The sequence below is a fragment of the Nyctereutes procyonoides genome, unplaced genomic scaffold, assembly GCF_905146905.1.
Source record: "Nyctereutes procyonoides isolate TBG_1078 unplaced genomic scaffold, NYPRO_anot_genome, whole genome shotgun sequence".
Lineage (NCBI taxonomy): Eukaryota > Metazoa > Chordata > Mammalia > Carnivora > Canidae > Nyctereutes > Nyctereutes procyonoides.
This window is the reverse complement of record NW_026575052.1, coordinates 64833521-64856069: the sequence shown is the minus strand read 5'-3', so window position 1 is coordinate 64856069 and position 22549 is coordinate 64833521. Positions and strand designations below refer to the sequence as shown.

Sequence of the window (22549 nt, the reverse complement as noted above, 5' to 3'; positions counted from 1 at the left end):
ACAGTAGACTCTTCCACATAAAACTGGTAAAACAGGGATTCCTGGGTGGTGCAGCGGTTTAGCGCCTGTCTTTGCCCAGGGCGTGATCCTGGAGACCCGGGATCGAATCTCACGTCAGGCTCCTGGTGCATGGAGCCTGCTTCTCCCTCTGCCTATGTCTCTGCCTCTCTCTCTCTCTCTCTCTCTCTCTCTCTCTCATAAATAAATAAATAAATAAATAAATAAATAAATAAATAAATAAATAAAAACTGGTAAAACAGGAGGTACACAGGAGTTATGTGCCTATAGCATTTCTAAAATCTAGAAGGACACATCAGACACATCTTCTTAGTTCCTCAATTAGGATAGAATGATTCATTGTACTTTTGGATCTACCCTCTGAACTTTTGGTTCCACCCTTTATTATGGAAGCTATCTCATGTTTGCAGCTGGGTCATGTTCTCAGCCTTCTTCCTGTATAAATTTGAGGATTGAAAGTTCAATTTTTATTTTTATTGTCCCTGCTCCTTTCAGTTCAAATTAGTGCTGTTTCCATAAGTATGACTATTTTTAAATCATACATTCGTTTTTTTAAAGTTTTTATTTAAATTTCAGTTCATTAAAAAAAATAATAAATAAATAAATTTCAGTTCATTAACATACAGTGTAATACTAGTTTCAGGTGTACAATATAGTGATTAAACACTTCATTACCAGAAATGAACCCACAACTGTGTGGTCAATTTATCCTTGACAAGGCAGGAAAGAATATACAATGGAGAAAAGATAGTCTTTCAACAAGTGGTGCTGGGAAAACTGGGCAGCAATATGCAAAATAATGAAACTGGGCCACTTTGTTATACCACACACAAAAATAAATTTAAAATGGATTAAAATCTAAATGTGAGAGCTGAAACCATAAAAATCCTGGAAGAGAACAAAATATGATTATTTTAAAAATCTTTGTGGTTCTCCTAGGAATCTTACTGAAATTTAATCCATTAGATAATAGGCACACTGCAAGTCTCTTCGAGATAAGCCTTTTTTTAATTGGACTCCCAGTGAGGCTACTGAAATACAACATACTTCAGATTCTTAGAAGCCCTACTATTTAAAGCAGAAGATCCATGAGACACACCTTTAAAACATTACAAGGACTCTTGTTTGACTGATTTTTCTAAGTTCTTTTCAGGCATATTTTTCTTTTCATCTTTAGACCATGTTTTCCTGACCTTTTCCTATACTTAATCTTTGCCTGGAATCCATTTTTAAATGTTTACATCATTCATCATATGGAAAGTCCAGGAATTCTCCAAACCAGCAAATCTTTGATTTTTATGCTTAAACCGTTATTTCCTGAGCATCTCTCTCTCTTCTGGGATTTTACTACAGGTGACAAGAGGAAGCCAACTGGCATGTTCAACACTGTGCCTGGAAGTTACCCAATTCACTAAGGAAATTTTCTACTTTCCACAGTAGTGCAGAAGACAGCATGTTACATGGAATCCCCTTCACTCTTGTTTCTAATAGTATTTTTCTCACTGTCCTTTGAGCCATCACTGTCCATCTCCTTGAGATTACCTGACTCCTATAAACAGTCTCTTTGCTTCTATTTCACTAACATTTTTCTTTTAAAGGCCTTCCACCTTCTACCTACTTGCTAATTTCAAAGCAATGCTCACCTTGTTTAAATTTTTGTTAGAGTAGCATCACACTCCCAATACCAAAATCTCTATTGATTATCCATTTCTACATAAACAATTACCCCAAATATAGTGGTTTAGCATAACAATAAATATGTTTTACCTCTTAGTTTCTTTAGACAAGAATTTAGGTGCTGCTTGACTGGGTAGTTCTTACTCAGGGTTACTCGTGAGGGTCAGTCAGACATCAGCTGGGGCTGAAGTGATCTGAAAGCACAAATGGCCTGGAGAATCCACTTGAAGATGGCTTGCTCACATGGCTATCAAGTTGATGCTGGCTGTTGGAGGAAAGTCTCAGTTCTTCTCATAGTACTATCTTGGTGTGTCATGACATGTTAGCTGCCTTTTCCATGCATAAGAGATCCAAAGGAACTAAGGCTTTATGATTTAGCTTCAGATTTAACATGCTTTATGACTTAGCTTCAGAAATCACACGGTGTCATTTCTGCACTGGTCACACTGCTCGGCCCTATTCACTGTTGGAAGGGACTACACAAAGCCTGAATATCAGAAGATAAGGGGCATTGTGAGCCATTTCGGAGACTAGCTATTCTGAGACTGCTCCCTTCAAGCAAGACAGAAAATCAAATACAATACTGCATTCTGGGAGGAATGTCAAAGATTAGTGCCACACTAAAAGACAGGATGCAGAATAATGATCCCCATCATAGTCTCCACTTAATTCACCAGTCTTGTCCGTTTTAGGACTGGATGAATAAAGGTGGATGTCAGTAAGATTACTTCAAACAGCTAAATAATAGCCCTTCATTACTCTTTTTTTTTTAATTTTTATTTATTTATGATAGTCACACACAGAGAGAGAGAGGGGGGCAGAGACATAGGCAGAGGGAGAAGCAGGCTCCATGCACCGGGAGCCCGACGTGGGACTCGATCCCGGGTCTCCAGGATCGCACCCTGGGCCAAAGGCAGGCGCTAAACCGCTGCGCCACCCAGGGATCCCCCCTTCATTACTCCTAACTCTGGGAAACGAACAAGGGGTAGCGGAAGAGGAGGTGGGCGGGAGGATGGGGTGACGGGCCCTGAGGGGGGCACTTGATTGGATGGGCCCTGGGTGTTATACTATATGTTGGCAAATCGAAATCCAATACAAAAATATACAACAACAACAAAAAGAATAGCCCATCTTGCAGCTGCTTTGTGGGCTTTGGTATCTTCACTACAGTAGATGCATACAACTTTGGGTGTGTGGACTGTGGCTACTGATAAAATAAGTGTGTTTCTTCAATACTTTTCCATAAGGAGTATCAGACAGTTCACAATCGCATAGGATGAACTACAATACATATGCATTTATCTTGCTCCAAATTTGTATTATGTCTACTGCTTTCTGTTAAAAGATAGCCCCCAAAGATCAGGACTATCTAGAAATTCCATGAATATCACATTGGTACAGTATATTGATGATGTATTACCTATTGCTGCATAATGAAGTGTCCCAAACCTTAGGACTTAAAAAAAAACAATAAACATTTATTACCTCACATAGTTTCTGTTGATTAGGAATTTGGGAGAAACTGAGCTCAGTGGTTTGGGCTCAAGGTCTCTGAGGATTTTGTCATCAAGGTGTTGGTGAGGGCTACAGTCATCTGAAGTCTTGAGTGGTGGTGGAAGTCCCACTTTCATGTTGGCTCACCCAAGTGGGTGCTGATTATGCAGAAGAATCCTTTGATCCATATGGATCACTCCACAGAGCTGTTTGAGGGTCCTCATAACATAGCAGGCAGCATCTCCTAGGAAAACAAGGAAGAAGTTTTCATGACCTTGCCTTGTAAATATTGCTCTATTCAATGTAAGGGGGAATACAAAAAAAGAGGAATAGCAGGCGTAGAGAATCACTGGGGATAGTCTTGGAAACTGGCTACCACACATGACATCATGTTAATTGGACCTGATAACTAAGAAATGGAAAGTACAGTTGATCCTTGTACAACATAGGGGTTGGTTTAGAGGTTCTGACTTCTGATGCAATTGAAAATTTGTGTACAACTTTTGACTCTTCAAAACCCTAACTACTAAGAGCCTACTGTTGGCTGGAAGGCTTATGAATAAAATAAGCAGCCAATTACCACGTTTTGTATATTATATATATTATAGACTGTATTCTTACAATAAAGTCAGCTAGAGAAAATAAAATTACTAAGAAGATCATAAGAGAAAATTTATAGTACTGTGCTATATTTTAAAAATCCATGTATTAAGTAGACCTGCGCAATTCAAACCTGGGTTGTTCAAGAGTCAACTTTACTCTGCATGTCTGGTAAGTGATGTGCTCCAGATGGGGAGGGATAAATTCTGCGAAGATTCAAGGGCCTACCAAAACAGTTAAATGTTTCTGGGTTTATTGTTCTGGTCTTTCTGGACTTCCCTCCAAAATAACGGACAAGTTATGTACCTTATACCTCCAACCGCTAAAAACAGAGCACAATGCTTAGTAGCCTGCTTTATGCTCCAGAAGTAGTACTTTCCATACTTATCTCACAATATTCTATCTCACTTATCATGTGGCACATGAATTCTTTTTTTTTTTTTAAGATTTATTTATTTATTTATTCATGATAGACAGAGAGGGGGGCGGGCAGAGACACAGGCAGAAGGAGAAGCAGGCTCCATGCCGGGAGCCCGACATGGGATTTGATCCCGGGACTCCAGGATCGCTCCCTGGGCCAAAGGCAGGCGCCAAACCACTGAGCCACCCAGGGATACCCTGGCACATGAATTCTTGAGTGGAGACTGCAAAAAGATGATTTGCATTGCAGGTCAGGCTGCAGTAAAACTACTCTGCCCCTTCCTTGTGGTTCCCAAGATATCCCCATGGGAGAGGAAAAAATTTGGGTGGACCCCTTACAAGCCCCAGTAGGGAAGTTGCAGCAAGCACAGAACAAAGACTATTCCTCATTTGTCCCCAACCTCAGTGTGCACTCTGTAATTATGCCAACTGTCCTGGCTAACTCTCAATTTGTCATTGCAGGTGGCATTTCCTCTGCCTGAAATATTTATCATTGTATGTCATGGCTCATTCTGTCATGTCTCTGCTTACATGCTATTTTATCACGAGTTAGGAAAGGACTATATTATAAAATTGCAACCCCCTGCTCCTCACTCAGTACTCTCCTTTCTCTGCTCTATTTTCTCCAGAGGATTTAATGTAACACACGAAATTCTTCATTTATTTATTTTTTGTGTATGATCCACATTAGAAGGCAAATTTGATGAGGGTAAGAATATTTGTCAATTTTTAAACTGCTGGATCCCCAATGTATATATAGAAAAGTGCCTATATAATAGTAAGTATTTATTGGATGGATAAATGCTAGACTCCCAATTTTATTGAACATCTAATGAATATCTTAATTTCAGTGCTCTTGAGATACTGATCATTATCTCTCATTGTGTATGGTAGGCAGACTACCTCTATCCAAAGATGTTCATATCCTAATCCTTGGAAATTGTGATACAATTTATGTAGATTACATGGAAAAGTAGAATTAGGTCGCAGATGAAATTAAGGTTGCTGATTAGCCGATCTTAAAATAAGAGTATTATCCTAGAGCAACTGAGTGGACTCAGTATAATCACAGGAGTCCTTAAAGCTGGAAGAGGGACAAGAGGAGGAGCTCAGAGTGCTGTGATATTAGAAGAACATAACTAGCTTTTGCTAGCTTTAAAGATGAAAGAAGAGGGTGACAAACCATGGAATGCAGGCAGCTTCTAGAAGCTGGAAGAGGCAAGGAAATGAACCCTTCCCAAGGCCAAAAGAAAGAATAGCACTGCTAATGCCTTGGCTTTAGCCTGGTGAGACCCCTGTCAGACTTAGGACCCCTCAGGACTAAGGTAATACATTTGTGTTAAGTCACTAAATTCTGTGGTGATTTGTTATGATTTCTATGGAAAATTAATACACTTCCTCCCTGTTCTCTTTAGATCTACTTATTCTCCTACACCCTCTTTGTTACCAGGCATACAGTATAATACATGGTCATAACTTCCTTTCAGGAGTAGAGTTGGCCTCCTCAAATTCAGTTTCTATGTAGTAACTTCAGGAAACTTCAGCCTTCAGAAGACTAACTCCTACTTATTCACTCCTGTTTCCAGATCTGGAACCAAGCACATCTAAAGTTTGGATTCCTTTTTGTGTTTCTATTCTGTTTCTGATCAATAGAGATGCTAATCTTGTATTTAGGCACAGTTAAGTTTTATAAAATTTTTAATGTCACCTTCCTTTCATAGTAGATCATGGTAAATTAAGTTTTATCCATTCTGCTTCTAAAATGTCCATGGGATTTGGCCCTTATTGAAATTGCCACTGGTACTGTTCTAACTTAAGTCTTAAGCATCTCTTTAAGGACTATTGAAGTAACTTCTTAACTAGTTTAGCTGTTTCCAGGCTTTCCCATTTTAAACCACTGTCTTCACTGCACACTGCCAGTTCTCATAAGATAAAAGGATGATGTTATTGACTACATTGTTGAAAAATCTTAACTAGCTCTTATTATATTTAAAGTCCATAGTATTATGAAACAAGTCGTACTAAGGCCACAGCCTTTGGAATCAAATCACCTGTGTTCTGAACTTTGTTTCAGTACAGGTTCTGGGTCAGAAAAACCTGGGTTTCCATCCTAGTTTTTCCATTTATTGCAAACCCACGGCAAAGTTTTATCCTCCAAAGAGATCATTGTGGTACTTACTCCAGAATGGTGAGGATTCTGTACTGTAATACATATAAGTTGCTTAATACAGTCAGTGACATAAAATGTGATCAATAAATATTAGCTGCTTAACTATGTAAGAAAGTATTCAATATTATTAAGATTCTAGCCCTTTATATTAGTCTGCTCAGATTCCCATAACAAAATACCAAAGACTGGGTAACTTAAGTAACATTAATTTTCTTACAATTTTGGAGGCTGCAAATACAAAGATCCAAGTGCCATCAAGGTCAGTTAATGGTAAGGTCGCTCTTCCTCACTTATAGACAGCATCTATCCTTACTGTGTCCTCACATAGCCTCTTATCTATGTGCACGGGGTATCAGAGAGATCTCTGGTGTCTTCCTGTTATTATTAGGACAGCCATTCCATTGGGTTAGGACCCTATCATTATTACTTCATTTGACTTAATTACCTCTTTTAAGGAACTGTCTCTAAGTATAGTTATATTGAAGGTTAAGGCTTCAACATATGGAATTGGAGGGGACACAATTCAGTCTATGGCACCCTCCTTAACCTGACATTCCTGACTCCTCTCTAGTGATATAAATGCCAGGCTCCTGCCACAGTAGTATTTCATGCCCAAAATGCACATCCTCCCTTTCTTCGCTAGTCAAAATTCTATCCAGTTCAAGTGCAGAAATAACTCTTCTTCCATCTTTGCTACTATGGTACTTTGTTCAAACCATTAGCATAGCTAACATAAGAATATTATTTTTCAGCTGAGTATTTCTTTTACGTATGATGTTTTCTGTTAAACTTCATAATCATTGTATGATGTAATTATTATTAATAACTTTCCTTCATGAATGCAGCAAGTGAGCCTCAAAGAGGTTGTTTATTCATCCTATCAAAATTGAGAACATTAAAAAATGTGCTTATTTGTAGAGGATGGTACTCTTCACTGATCGTGAAACATTGAAAGAGAAGCAGGTTTTATGGGAAAAAAATGTTTTGACACATAGCCAGTTCGAGCTACCTATAACGTATCCAAGTATTATGGACAAATATTTGTGCAAATATTATGTACCCATTTAAAATAGTCTTAGATTAACATACAATTTGGGATTTAATCTTCTCATTCTATAATATTAGCATAGTTAAGCATTAAATGGCAAATAATTTCTTTTGGTGGTTAGTGAAGAATAACGTGTTAGTGAAGAATGATGCTAAGTTATTTATTTGTTTATTCTATATGCTCAAAATTCTTTTTGTTTTCACTCTTATCATATATTTTAATTTTTAAGTAGACAATTTTTTTAAATCATGTAAGTGGACAGGATCTGAAGTGAATGACATCTTAAGAGATTATCTAGAGGTAGTCCTTTTATAGATTAAAAAAAAACCACAGTATAGCTAAAATGACTCATCCAAGATCACAGTACTCACATAAGAAGTAATATTCATATTTTCTCATTCCAATCAAAAGCCTGATTTATGCCAGTGATTCTCAAACAGTATTCTGCAGAACATAAACTATGTGAGAAGCTTTGTGAATAAAATCATTTAGCTGTCTTTTAGCCTTGAATACAATCCTTTCTTAGAGAGTTGCAGTGAACAGTTGTTTAATTTTGTTTAACCCAGAATTTAATGATTGAACCCCCTCCCCAGCATGTATTCATGCTAGTAGAAAATGCTTTGGGAAATGATACACTATGCCATATTTGAGAATGACAATGGTGGGCTTAAATGCTTGGTAGGAGAATTATCCTGCTGAGAAGAGGTTAGACTAATGCAAAAGATACACTTTCATTTGTTTGATGGATTTACTCTGTTATTAGAAGATGTAGGGCAAATAAAAATAGTTTTATTAGTAAAGGAGTATGGGTTTGTTTGAGTAACTTGCCTAGAACATATTAATCATATTGTAGGGTAGGTTTTTTAAAGATATGATTTCTCTTAGGTAAAGGAATGCAAATACACTAAATTAGGAGTTTGAGGGCTTCCAGTTAGAGAATTGTTGTTTCCATGGTAGTTGCTAGGAACCAGGTAATGAAGTCATTGTACTCTGATGGAAATTTTGGGAAAGACAGGAAACCAAACACAGGGTTTGATAGAGTAATTAATTCTGTTGCTGTGAGGTAGTAAAGAAGGTTAGCAGGAATTAATCATGATGGAAATCTCAGTTCAGTTTTATGGCTGTGCCCTGACTTGAATCTGAATGAAAGGGATATATTACTAATAAAATTTACATATGAACAGAAAGTTTCTGATTTTTTGGTACTCTCTTTTATGACTAAAGCTCATTCATGCAACCTGTGTACATCTTTTTTTTTTTTTTTAAGATTTTGTTTATTTATTCATGAGAGACACAGGCAGAGGGAGAAGCAGGCTCCATGCAGGGAGCCCAACGTGGGACTTGATCCCGGGACTCCAGGATCAGGCCCTGGGCCAAAGGCAGGCGCTAAACTGCTGAGCCACCCGGGCTGCCCCAACCTGTGTACATCTTAATAATACACATCATTTTAATCAAAACCAGAGATGGTTTTAAGAAAAAAAAAATGCTAAAATATGGAGCAATGTAAATACTTCAAAGTGAATCTACATAATTTTCAAGCAATTATAATAACAGAAAGGTATTATTGTTCTGTACTATATATAAATACAACAAACTTGACTGCTTCCAATATGTGTTATGTTTATATATAATTAGCGAATAAGAGAATTTTAAATGAATATTAATTTGCATTTTTATTGTATGTAAGCAAGTTCACACTTTAGGTGTTATAACTAATGAATGAAGCAACATAAATAATTTAACATTAATCAAATATTCCTTGCTAAAAATATGTCCTGCTAATTAAAAAATTTTAAACATTGCAAATAAAGAATATAGCCTAAAAGTGGAAAAGACCTATCAATGGACTGAAGATTTTGCAAGTCACTGTCGCTGGAGACTTAGAAAAATCACAGATCAAGAAATATTGTTTTTAAAATTACATTTTGGAAGTTTAGCCTTTTCCTCATATCTAAAATCAAGTCTATAACTATCTGTATATTAATGGAAAGAAAACAACTGTGGCCAACACCCCGCCACTCACAGGCTCTACAAACATAGACCCTTCTATGTCTTTCAGGAAGGGAAATAATCCCATAAATTGTAAACCACCAAGCAAATATTAGATGTTTAACTTGACCAATCAGTACTACTTCCCCTGATAGCTCATGTGCTGAAAGGTAATGAATTTTTAAATTTCCGTAAGGCAAGTATTAGTCCTTCATCTAATGCTTATTGCAATTGAGCAATGTTCAATGCTCCCCATGCTAAGTACCATGAATAAGACAAGTCCTTGACTTTCATAAATTTACATCCCAAGAGAATAAGTAATTCTTCGCAAATCCCAGGATGATGGTAACCATCGTAAGCAATTTCAGAAGCTAAAATTTTTACTCCAGATTGGAATGACCGGAATCAGTTTTATTACAAAACGACATTTACACTATGTCTTGAAGAATGGATAAGATTTGCTTCGCAAAAATAGGGTCAAGAGAATTCCAAAGAGAATAAAAACTAGGAGGCTTATAGATAGGGTTCAGGAACTCTGAGCAATTCTTTTAACTACAGCAAAGACGGCTGAAGTCAGAAATAAAGCACAAAGGAGCAAAGCCCTCTATCTGCAATCTGTAAGGAACCCATCCGATTTTTGCCCTTCTCTTTTAAAATTCAAACCTTAGCCAATACGTTCTCTTCTTTTCAAGACGCACAAATGCAAATTTCTGCACAAACCAAGTGCAGCTGGATGCTTGTCAATGACTAAACCCTGGACTCCCCTCCACACATCCCATCCTTTCAAAAACTGGAGATGAAAACGCTCTACCTCTTCCAGACAGGCTGCTTTGAATGTCTATAAATAGCTTTGTAATCCTGCATTACATCTGGTAGAGACTTTTTTTTAAGATTTCATGTATTTATTCATGAGACAGAGAGAGAGAGAGGCAGAGGCACAGGCAGAGGGAGAAGCAGGCTCCTTGCAGGGAGCCCGATGCGGGACTCGATCCCACGACCCCCGGGTCACGCCCTGGGCCTAAGGCAGGTGCTCAAGCCCTGACCCCCCCCCCCCCGGGCGCCCCCAGGTAGAAACATTCCTAATGCAAATAAAACCACAGCCTCCGGTTAGGTGTTGAATAGTCGGTTGGCCTTTACATGACTTACGGAGGCACCCAGTCTGAGTCTTCGAACTATGGGTGGCTCTCCACACAGACATGGATGTTTCCTCACCGGGACCCAACCACCGTCTTAGAGTCGTAGCTCAGGAGAATCAACATCACAAATTTTAAAGGCGAGGCTCTGTTCCTACGCCCTAGGGCTCGGGCGGGCCTCGGAGCCTGCAGCCAGGACCAGGCAGCGCGCCAAGGGAGCTGCTCCCGGTTGGTGACAACAGGCCCACGCCCAGGGAACGCGGCGCGCCAGCCACGGCGAACGCCGAGCACCCCACCTAAGGCCGGGGGCTGAGCCCTCGCACGCCCGCGGCCTCCAGGGAGGTCCGAGGCTCTTCCGGCCCGCCACTTCCGCTTCCGGCGCGGCGACTCCCGGGCCCGCCCGGCGTGGGGGGCGGGGGGGGCGGAGGCGGGGGCGGGGCGGTCGCGAACAGGGAGCCGGAAGTGGCCCGGCACTTCCGGTACGGGGAAACTCCTTGCTGCCGCTCGGGGCTGGCTTGACAGGCGCGGTGTCTGCAAGTAGCTCGGTGTCTCCTTGCGTCTTCCTCGCGTCCACGCTCCGAGCTTCGTTTGCCGCAGCTGTCCCGCCACTCCTGTCTCCGCAGGCGCCCCTTCCCCATGTGCCGGGGCAGGAGTCCTGAAAGCGAAGACCCGCTCGCCGGCACCCCATCATGTCCGAACTGACTAAAGAGCTGATGGAGCTGGTGTGGGGCACCAAGAGCAGCCCCGGCCTCTCCGACACCATCTTCTGCCGCTGGACGCAAGGTACCCTGGCTGGGCTCTGGCTTCCCTGCACAGAGCCTCGCTGAGACGCCTCTGGCGCCACAGCCCCCCACCCCACCCCACCCCGGCTTAACCCCCCTCCCGCCCTGCACTCTTGTCCCACTTGTCCTGCTCGGGTCTGAAACTGGACTTTCTAGAAACGCCCTGCCTGCCTTGGGGGTGGGGGTGGGGGAGTGGTTGAGCTGGAGAATGGTTACAGCGAAAGGGTTACACTCAGGACCCGAAGTGCCTCTGCCCCTGCCTGGGCTGGAGAGACGGGGTGGTGATGGGATGGGGGGGGTGACACCGAGGGCGTGCCCTGTGCGCCCCCTCCCCCCCTAATCTTCACCCCCCCCCCCAACAAGGCTTCACGTTATTGGTGTTTGGTTTGATTTTGGGAGAGAGAGCCAAGTCCACGGGAAAGTCAAAGAGCCTTTGTTGTTTGTATCTTTTTTTTTTTTTAAGATTCTATTTATTTATTCATGATAGAGAGGCAGAGGGAGAAGCAGGCTCCATCCCGGGAGCCCGACGCGGGACTCGATCCTAGGACCCCAGGATCACGTCCTGGGCCAAAGGCAGGCGCTGAACCGCTGAGCCACCCGGGGATCCTCCCCTGTTTGTATCTTAACGATGCGGTTCGACTCAGGAGTCGGTGTATCAGTAGAGGGTTGCTTGCTGTCAGGTGCCCTCCCGAACCAACGTATCCCGGGTTTGGAGATGGGCTTAGTGATCTCTGAGGGTTAAAAGGAGCGTGGATCACAGCATTTCCTGTGCTGGTTTAAGGTTCCACACAGGATTTTGGAGTTACGTAAGGAGTTTTTTATTCATACGAGTACTAATGAGATAAAAATTGCCATTTATTGAATTTCTGCGCTGTGCCAAGCGCTGCATTAGGTACTTCATAACTAGTAGTTAGTTACCTGTGATTCTTAAATTATAATGAAGCACTGCGTCGCACACTAGGTAAGGTGACTTAGGAAAGACTTAGCGAAGTTAAGTGAGGTGAAGAGCCTTTGGAGTAGGAAGGGTCGTGTAATGGAAAACATCACAGGCCAGTAAATGATAGCTGTTCAGTGGTTGTTCAGTCGTTTATTTAGACAATACCAGTTCTCAAAGGATTTAGGGGAATTTTAGCGTAGTGACTCCCAAGTTCCTATTTCATAGTGTGTGTTTTGTAACAAAAATTCGGGGTTTAAGTAAATCCCTTCCTCTCTCTCCCAGATATGGCTCATTTAAGAGCTGGTAAAATTAGACCCATAATGTATTACGGGCAGCTTATTGAGTCCATCACTCTTGTTTTGCAAATGAGGAAAATGAGTGGTGGGGCTAAATGAACAGGCCAGAGTTGCACAAGTTGATAGAATGGGAGTGAATTTACAAGTCTCCCCAGTTCTTAATATGGCTCTGTTTTCACTTTGTTCCTTTGAGTTTCCAAACCTTAACATGTAATTAGTTTGGCTCTTTTTACACATTTTAATTACGTCACTGAAGTCATATTTTCTGAAATCTTGGATGCCTGCATTTGCAGATTTTAAAGCTTACCTTCTACTTTGACTTCATTTATCCTAATAGTGAACTGCCCTGAGGTATAAGGGGCTCTGAAGATTTAAGAAAAATTTTACTTCCTGTGTAATTAGTCAGCATTGATTAAGCATTTACAACATAGAGTAAGATAGTATTGAGCCTTTATGTTAAAACTGCAGATTCCGGGAGAATTCGGAGGCCTTTCGAAGGACTGGTTAAGAGAAGACTTTGGAACAGGTGTATTTTGGTCCCAGGTTCAAATGATTTGACTTAGTTAAGCCTCAGTTTCTTTCTCTATAAAATGCAGATAATAGTAGTGTCAACCTTACAGGGTCGTTGTGAGGATTGAAGGCATGTAAATCCACTGAGGCACTTAGCACGGTATCTGACATTGGGAATTCTTAGGACTTCATTTAAAAAGTATTTAATTGGAAGGCCAAGCCAAAGATCACTCTCTGCCATGACCTGACGATTACAAGAAATTATTGTTTATTTGAAAAATACTTTATTTTTACTTTCATTATTTTTTTTATTGAAGCAAAGAGGATACGTGATAATTATTACTTAAAGTATGACTTTATGACATATGAGAATACTGTGCCAAGAAATTCCTTAACAAGATTCATTCAGCCACCAACCACCTTTAAAGATAATCTTTAAAGATAAAGATTTTTTTTTCTTTTTAGAGTGTGTTTATATTGTGGATATATAATTCTTCATGGTCTTATATTGATCAAGATTTTCAGGCAACCAAATATGTATTTTTAAGTTACCACCTCTGAATCAGAGGGAGGTTGTTTTTGGCTTTGCTTTGTTAACTGTCGTATTCATTTATTCATTTAGAGGCAGAAATCATTGCTGACGATTGCTTTGGCAGTCTTTTGGGATTATGAGAATAGGCACAAGACACTGCTGCACTTGCCTTACAGCATTTGTAATGTGACACCACCTTTGGCTCTATTTCCTAGTCTGTAACTGTGCTTTGACAACTGTAATCTTAAAGAGTTTTTTGGAAGCAAGTTAAAGGTGTAAGATGTTTGGGGTAAATATTTGTGAAATTATGTTTACATTTATGAATTAATATTGATAATGTTAATTTTTTTGACACATTAAGACAAGCTGCAGGAGTTGCTGCAGCACAGAGTTGGATTTTTTTAATTAATTTGGCAGTTTCAGATAATATGTGAAATCAGTGAGCCACAGAAGTGGCACATTGTTGTTTGAACTCATTTGGCAGTTTTAGATAATTCTCTCCTGCAGTTCCTTTTTCTTTGGGGGGAAACAAGTTTGGTGGGGTTTTTGTTTTGTTTTGGATTTTTTGCCAGTTTTTCTTTGAAAGACAAATTACATAATTTAAAGATTTGCAGTTGTTATTTTCTGACTTGGAAATTGAGTCTCCGGCTTTCTTTCCTCCTGCTTAATTTTCTGTGATCGTTTTTTAAGAAAAGTATATTTTCTGCCTCATTCAAAAGCACCATTTATCCTCTTTGCCCTTCTTCCCACAAACTACAGCAGTGTTCCAGGCCTCTGCAAGTCAGACTTGGTAGGTAGGATGGGAAGGAAGACAAATAAGAAGCATAGCAAAATGAAGTACATGTAATAGTTAGAACATAAAGAAATAGAGAATTGTGGAATGGGGTGATGTGGATATGCCTTCATTTTAAGCTGAGATTTGAGCAAGCACCGGAAACAACTGAGTTATGCAGTTATCTGAAGAGTGTTTCAGGCAGAGAGACTAGCTGTTATAAAAAATGTGATGCAGAATATTCCTGGCTTTTTGTTTAAGGAGCAGGAAGGAGACTAGTTCAGCTGAAGATGGAATGAAGGAAAGGAAGAGTAATAAAAAATGATGTAAGAAATCCTTTTCAAAGAACGACCAGTAAAGCCTATAGGCCATGATAAGGGCTTTGGCATTTATTCTGAATGAAATGAGGGGTCATTGCAAGGTTTGGAGCAGAGGAGAGACATGGCATGACAAGTTTTTAAAAGGACTGATCTGACTGCTGGGTTTGAAGATAGACTGTAGTGGCTTGAGAGAGACAGCAGGATCAAATGAGAGACATTTGCAGTAGTGGTGGCTTAGTTGGACCAGGACAGTAGTGCTAGGGATGGTAGCAAGTGGTAGATAAACCAACTTCCAGTAGAACCAAAATAAGAGTCATCTAGAGCTGACAGGAATAAGTACTAATCTTATAAATGAAAACATTTTGACTTATTGGGAACTTCTGTTTTCTTTTTAGTATTGATTGTCTAGTTCAGTGTTCCGCAAACTTTTTCTGTAAGAGAGTCAACTGCATTTATTGTTCTGTCTCAATACTAATCTCTGCCATTGCAGCAAAAGCAGCCCTAGATAATATAGGTATGGCGGTGTTCCAAAACAGCATTTACAGAAACAGGTCAACCCCTGATCTAGATTATAAGCTCTTAGAAACTATTTTGTTCCTTTTTTCCCCTAAGCTTTTTTTTTTTTTTTCGTTTAACCTATAAGATTAACCCAAGAAGGAGAAATACATTTCCTATTTATATCGGTTCATTGTTTTGGGGGGGCTTATGGGAATGGGTTGGGGAATAGAGCTACAGTTGATTGAATTTGAACCTGTGGTATATGACAATTTTTGTTATGTAATATGAAAAAATAAAGTTTAACAAATAACTTAGGATAAGTGAGGGATCTGTTAAAATATAAGTATCAAATGTATTTATAAGTTAATACATTTATTATTATAATAATATTTTACCAAATAATGGTAAGTTATTATTATTATTATTATTATTATTATTATTATTATTATTATTATTATGAGAGAGCTAGCATGCATAAGCAGGGGGAGGGGCAGAGGGAGACAGAATTTTCAGCTGGCTCCCTGCCCAGGACAGAGAGCCCAACTTGGGGCTTTGTCTCATGACTCTTGAGATCATGACCGGAGTCGAAACCAAGAATCAGACACTTAACCGACTGAGCCACCCAGGCACCCTGAAACACCAGTTTTGATTAATTTTTTCCAAAATGAGGGTAATGTGGTTCATATCATTTCAGAAGTGTTTGTTGTTGGACACCTTTTATTTTTCTCAAGAATGGATATTCTTTTCTCCAACCTATCTGAATCATGTCACCTAAAATCCAGTTTTTCTAAACTTAAAATTTACAAGTTTATATGACAAAGTTAATTTCTTGGTACTTTGAACTAAAAAAACACATTATGTATTCAAAGTAACTATGATAATTTCTTACATTACACCATGCTTTACAGTTTCTGGAAGTCCTATTTAATCCTTGCAACAAACATGAGAGATAACAAAGGATAAATGTAGTTTTCCTTATTTTAATAGATGAGGAAAATAAGGCACAGTTCAGATTTGATTTAACCGGTATTATCCAGTTTGTAATGATGATCCAAGTCTTTCTATGGGCTTTTGTTTACTTGAGAGCCTAGAATTATGGAGGCAGAAGTTAAAAATTGGTTTGAATAATATAGATGTAAGTAAGAGTAAGTAAGTATAGAGTAAGTCATGTGAGAGTAAAATATGGGAAAATTACGAAGAGGTTCATGGCTCAGGTTTAAATTAGTTATGAGGTATAAAACAGATTTCTCTGTCTTCAGTACTATGAAATGTGATACAAAATTACATATTTAGGATTAGATGGCTAATTTCAGATCTAATGAGAAAAAAACATTTTGTGAAAAGACAATTCCTTTTAAAGATAGGAAATATTGAATACATGAATACAAGAGAAATAACTCTATATCCTAAAAAATTTAAATTCAAGTGAAACCTTATTGTAAAGGGAGAAGCCTACTTAGCTTACTCCTATTTTAGAATACTTAATTTACATTTAATTGACTTTATTTCATTTTGTGCCCTAATAGCTTTTGTTCATTATCACTTAACACACTCAAACATGTATACTGTAATTAAACAGAATTTGGAATACAGCAGATCTGTCTAGAATTCTCTCCATGAGGTTTTTATATCTAGCTTACAAAAGCAACTCACTATAATGCTTTTCAGCTATAAGTCCCACTCATGAATCTTGAAAACTACATTACATTATTAGTAATTCTAAGGAAGGTAAGAATTCATTACTGATTCATGTTTATTACATACCCCGAAGTTTGACAGAACCTAAGTTCGCCTCTGCCTTTAGGCCCAACATCAGGGATCCTTTCCTTATTTCTAGTAGGAACAGAGCTAGACGGAGTGGGGGACCTCTTGGCTGTATCTCCTGTTCTAGGTTGGACCTCTATTTGGTTATCTTGACATGATAACCAGCACCATCAGATCTCATTTGTCCTTATTAAATTTGTTCTGTGCATTGTACTATTTCTCATCCTCCCCATAGCCTGTTGTCTATTCTGTTTCTCCCATGCTGCTGTGTATCGATGGAGAAAATTGTGGTCAGCATCTGCACAAATGTAGTCCTCAAACCTTAGCTGAGCCCTCAGTGTTTGTCTCAGTTCTTTATCTTGTCAGCCTTTCTTAACGTTTTTCAGAATTAACATTCTTCTCAATTTTCTCTCGTTCCCCTCATTCTTACTCAGTAATATCACTTCCTCTTTGCCTGTATATATAATTTAGAAGCCTGCTAAGATTCACTTCTGCTAGGCCAGTGGCTCTGAAGTTTTTGAACTCCGGGCCGTATTATACTCTGAAAGATTATTAAGGACTTCAATATGAAAAAATTAATGAGACCCGAGGTATTGTTTTACATTCCTGTAAATCTCTTTGATGTCTGGCTCATTAGAAGACAGCTGGATCTTCACATTTACTTTCTGTTCAGTCTGTTGTGGTCATGTTGTTAGGAAGTGTAGAAAATCCAGCCTCACAAAGATTGTAATTGGTAAGGTGAGAATCTTACAACAGCCTTTTCAGATAATTGTGGTCATTTGTCTTTGCTACTACACCACAACTTGACAGGTGATAGTTTCTTAGAGGTTATTTGCAATATGGAATCTGAGCCACATGAATGAATTTTTTGTACTCTGTTAAATTGAAAACCATTGGTTGTGTCTTATATTTTGAGTGGACCTTTACTTGAGCATATATTTCTAACACTGTGCATTAGTTCTTTAGGAGTCATTGGTCCACTGGTTTCTGCCGACATTTCCAAATGATAATACATTCCTTTTGACGGTATCAACAGTCCTATTACTATCACCACTGGTGTCATTAGAAAAATATCTAAGAATTGAGTCACTGTGTCAAGTTCACGGTGCTGGATGCGGGTTTTCCAAAATTTTAGTTATTGCTTGAAAGCCTGAAATTTTATCACTGGCAAAAATAACTGTCAGTTATTTTCCTTGAAGTATCAGGCTCACATCATTCACTTCTGAGAAAGGGTTTGCCACAAACCCAAGTCTGAATAATCATAGTCTGTCAGTAGCCCCTCAGAATAAAAACAGTGCTCTACAAAAAAGTAGTTCCAGCTTGCAATTCAGAAAATGACACACATGCTTTTTCTTGAGACAAAGATCAGTCATCATCAAGGTATGTAGCAGAGGTGCTTTATGGATAGTTGCCATTTTGTCATGCAGAATATGTTTTAAAAGGACACTTTAGTCAAGGTCAAGATTTAATAAAAGTGGCATCAGTAAGGGCATTCTTTAGTTAAATGGCTTTTTCTTTATGTTTGAAAGAGGGTGGTTTTATTTACCAGGATGGTGACTGCTAGTACAGTTAATGACACTGCCTTCATGTGTTCTAAGACACCAGCAGTAACACCCACCATTGCTATTGTACCGTTGCTATGAATGTCAAGTGTAAAGGTCAAATAATGTCTTAGTATCCTCATATCCTTATGAGAATTATTTTTACCTCTAGTGGATCCCTGGAAAGGGTTTCAGATTTCCAAGGTTCTGTAGACCACACTTTGAGAACCTCTTTTTATCCAGTCCCGTCCCCCGCCTCCATCACTACACCACCACTGTTTCAAGACTTGGAGTCTTTAAACATCCTCCTTCTCATATAATCACTCTTCTCTTTTTAAACTCATGGCCCTCAGTCTATATAAATAATAATTCTTTATCCAGCTACCCTTTTCAGGTTACCATTTTTTTTACAATAATTTTTACCATTATTTTTGCCCAACCTAGAACAGGAGATACAGCCAGGAGGTCCCCCACTCCATCTAGCTCTGTTCCTAATGGAAATAAAGAATGGTTAAAAAAAAAAAAAGGTGAATCTCTTCACTTTTTTAAAAGTAGATCGCATTTACTTTTTGTCCTTGGATTCTGAATCACACCTCAACCCTTTAAAGTGGTTTTTCTCTCCAGTGCTCTAGGTTTCTTTTTTTGTATTTTCAGTGATGTGCTTAATCCAGTCTTTTAATTTATGTTTTTACTCAGTAGCATTTGTAGCAAGTGACTACTCTTTGCTTCCTGGAGGACTTCAGTGTGTTTGTTTTTCTCTTACCTTTCTAATCTTTGTCCTTTGCTGACTCAGCCTCTGCTTATTTTTTAACATGCCCAACTCTGTCATCTTCGCTTTACATGTTCTCATTTACTTTGCCATGTTGAAGATAATTCAGATTGCTTTGTTTAATCCTAATCCCAACTCCATCATCTTTGTTTTACATTATCTCCTTTACTTTGACTGCCATGTTGAGGATGATTCAGATTGCTGTGTCTGATCCTAATCCCTGTCCTGAGTTCCAGACCCATATTTCCCCGCTTCTAAATGTTGCCAAGTGGTTATCTCACAACTAAACTTGGCATACCTAGAAACAAACTCCTCCGCTATCTTTCCTTGCAGCAGTCCAGAGAGCATGAACTACACAATATACTAGGAAAACTGTAATAAGAGAACAGGCAAGATACATGTAAGGCAAATAATAAGTAAATAAGCAATAATATAATATAGTAATCACAGATTATGAAAAGTACTGGTTGTGCTGGGGATGGTAGGAGAGATCTACTTAGGTAGGATTATCGGGAGTATCTCTGAGGAGTTAACACCTAAAACGAGTCCTTAAGAATGAGAAGGAAAAAAAAAAGAATGAGAAGGATTCAGCTTTCTGAAAAGAGAAGGGAAAATGAATGGAGAAGGAATAGAGCTAACATAAAGATCTTGGGATGTTCTAAGGTCACTGTAGGTAAAGTGAGAGTGAACTGAAGAAATGTGGGTTTGATAGTTATGGTGTCTTTTAAAGCCATGAAAAGGAGTTTGACTTTCATTCTAATTGCCATGAGAAGCCACTGAAACGTATTAAGCAGGTTATGACAACATCTGATTTCCAAGTCTACCATATTCCTTTGGTAACTCTATGGTGAACAAATGACGATGGAGTGGGGTCAGTGGGGAAAAATGGGGACATCTCATTGGAAACTCTTAACGGTACTCTAGGTGAGAGATGACAGTGGTTTGAACTTCAGGGTAGATCAGAGATGGGCTACAAAAGGACATCTAGAAATCACGGTTTGGGGTCTTGAACCAAGAAGACCTTGCCGTAAAGTGACAGAGAAAGGTTAGCAAGTGTTTCAAGTGCAGGGCACAATATATTCAAAAAGGGTAAAAAACCTGAAAGAAAATAAGATGCTTGAGGACCTGAAAGAATCTCAGCCTGAAGTCTAAGAGGAAGAATGGTAAAGGATGAGTTAGGAGATTTAGGTAGAAACCAGATCATACAGGACACGTTAAGTAAATTAGACTCTGTTTATGTCTAGAGTTGTAATCTGGGCTGTATTTGAGGAATCCCTGATTATAACCAGTAATGGGAATCTTGGGAGTAGATGAGTTACCCAAGGAGAATGTATGAAATGAAAAGAACATAGATCCTAAAACCAAGACATGAGGAACATTAGCTTTGTAGAGGAGTTGACCGAGGGGATGGAGAAGAAACTGAAAAGGGAAATTTGTAACAAGAGGGACCAGTAAAGCCAAGGGGCAAGGTTTTTCAGAAGAAATCTGTGGTTAGCATTTCAGATGATTCTCTGGAGAGTAATTGAGAAAAGCTTGTGAAATCATCTGTACTGTTCATTGACCGAGTTGGTGAGAATGAATTTGGTGCAGTTATAGGCTGAAAACCAAATTTTGAAGGTTGAATAAATTGTGAGGTAAGGAGATTGAGATAGTGCATTTAGACAACTAAGTGGGCTTTGAAAGGGTGGTGTTTGGAGTTTGGGGTGGGTTTTTTTCTTTAATGGTCAACTGAATTTTTTTTTTGAATTTAGACTTTACTTTTTTAGAGAAGTTTAAAGTTTATAGCAAAACTGTGGGGAAGTGGGGAAGCTACAGAAATTTCTCACATACCTCCTACTCCCACAGCATGTATAGGCTTTGCTATTATCATTACCCCCCACCAGAGTGGAGTATTTGTTAATAGATGAACCTGCATTGACATATCATCATCACCCAAGGTCCATAGTTTACAGCTCAGTCTTGGTGTTCTACATTCTCTGGGTTTGGACAAATGTATAATGACATTTATCCATCATTATGGTTTCATAGTATTTTCACTGCCCTAAAAGTCTTCTGTGCTTTGCACATTCATCCCTCTTCCTCTCTCCCTCCACCAATCCCTGGAAACTACTCATCTTTTTACGGTTTCCATAGCTTTGCCTTTTCCAGGATATCATATAGTTGGAATCATATGGTATGTAGCCTTTTCCAATTGGTTACGTCCCTGAGTAATATGCACTTAAGGTTTCTCCATGTCTTTTTGTGACTTGTGAGCTCATTTATTTTTTAGTGCTGGATTATAGTTTGTTGTTTGGATGTACCACAGTTCATTTACCCCATTCACTTACTGAAGGACAGCTTAGTGGCTTCCAAGTATTAGCAATTATGAATAAAGGTGCTAGAAACATCTATGTGGAGGTTTTTGTGTTGACATAAGTTTTCAGCTCTTTACTCAAAGTGCTTTTGATGGATTCTTAAGGAGGATTTTTTTGTTTTTAAATATGTAAGATACATGTTTAAGTCCTGTTTGAAAGAGAGGGATTGAAAGGTTAAGAGAGAGGAGGTGGGATGGAATAGGATCCTCTATGCTATTTCTTATCTCAGTTGCTCTCACCTGGTGTCTCAAGCTAGAAACTTCACTCTGCTCTAATTTCTTTGCCCCACTTGCACATGCTCATCAAATCTTAATTTTTACCATAGGAAATACTGTTTAGGTGCAGTTTCCTCTCTCCACACTAATGTGAATTTTATTAAGTTGATACCATCTCTATATGGCTGTTCAAACAGTCTCCTCCCCATTTTATTCCTTTAAAAAAGAGGGGGAAAACAGTGTGATCATATTACAGTTCAGTTAGGACTTGTCATGGTCTGGCCCTTCCCACTATTAACCTCATGTCCGCTTACCCTCTTCCAATGTACCATCTTCCCCATGCTACCCCCATACTATCCTTGAGCTATATTAAGTTTTCCTACGCCCCATAAACTTGCCCTGCTCTCACCAAACCTTTTTTCCTTTTAATAAAGGTGTTTTCTTCACCTAAAAATCATTCCTCATCTTCATCCTTGCAAATTCCTATTAAAAATCACCGAGTCCCCTGTTGTGACTTGACTCAGAGTAAATCATTCCTTTTCTGTATCCATAATACTGTATTCATACTTCTGTTTTATGTTCATTTGTTCATCTGTCTGTGTTCACCTGTATCATTGGCTCCTGTAGACCAGAGACTCTGTCATTCATGATACATGCTGGATGCTTGCTGTAGTATCTTAGGTTCATTAAATGTTTGTGGGATGAATGAC

General features: G+C 39.0%; 1 protein-coding gene and 1 long non-coding RNA gene across 2 annotated transcripts in view; one reads left to right on the top strand and one right to left on the bottom strand.

The window, feature by feature from the left end:
• Positions 1 to 3152: 3152 nt before the first annotated feature.
• Positions 3153 to 10900, bottom strand: LOC129513347 (uncharacterized). Its single transcript, XR_008665230.1, has 2 exons — positions 10563 to 10900; positions 3153 to 3433 (listed from the first exon to the last, which is right to left on the bottom strand). It is a non-coding gene; the product is annotated as an uncharacterized LOC129513347 (long non-coding RNA).
• A 137-nt stretch (positions 10901 to 11037) lies between these two features.
• Positions 11038 to 22549, top strand: part of MINDY3 (MINDY lysine 48 deubiquitinase 3) — an 83501-nt gene continuing 71989 nt past the window's right edge. Inside the window, exon 1 of the mRNA XM_055332187.1 lies at positions 11038 to 11332. Within this exon, the coding sequence (XP_055188162.1) occupies positions 11239 to 11332 (94 nt within the window). The 5' untranslated portion in view covers positions 11038 to 11238. The remainder of the gene's footprint in view (positions 11333 to 22549) is intronic.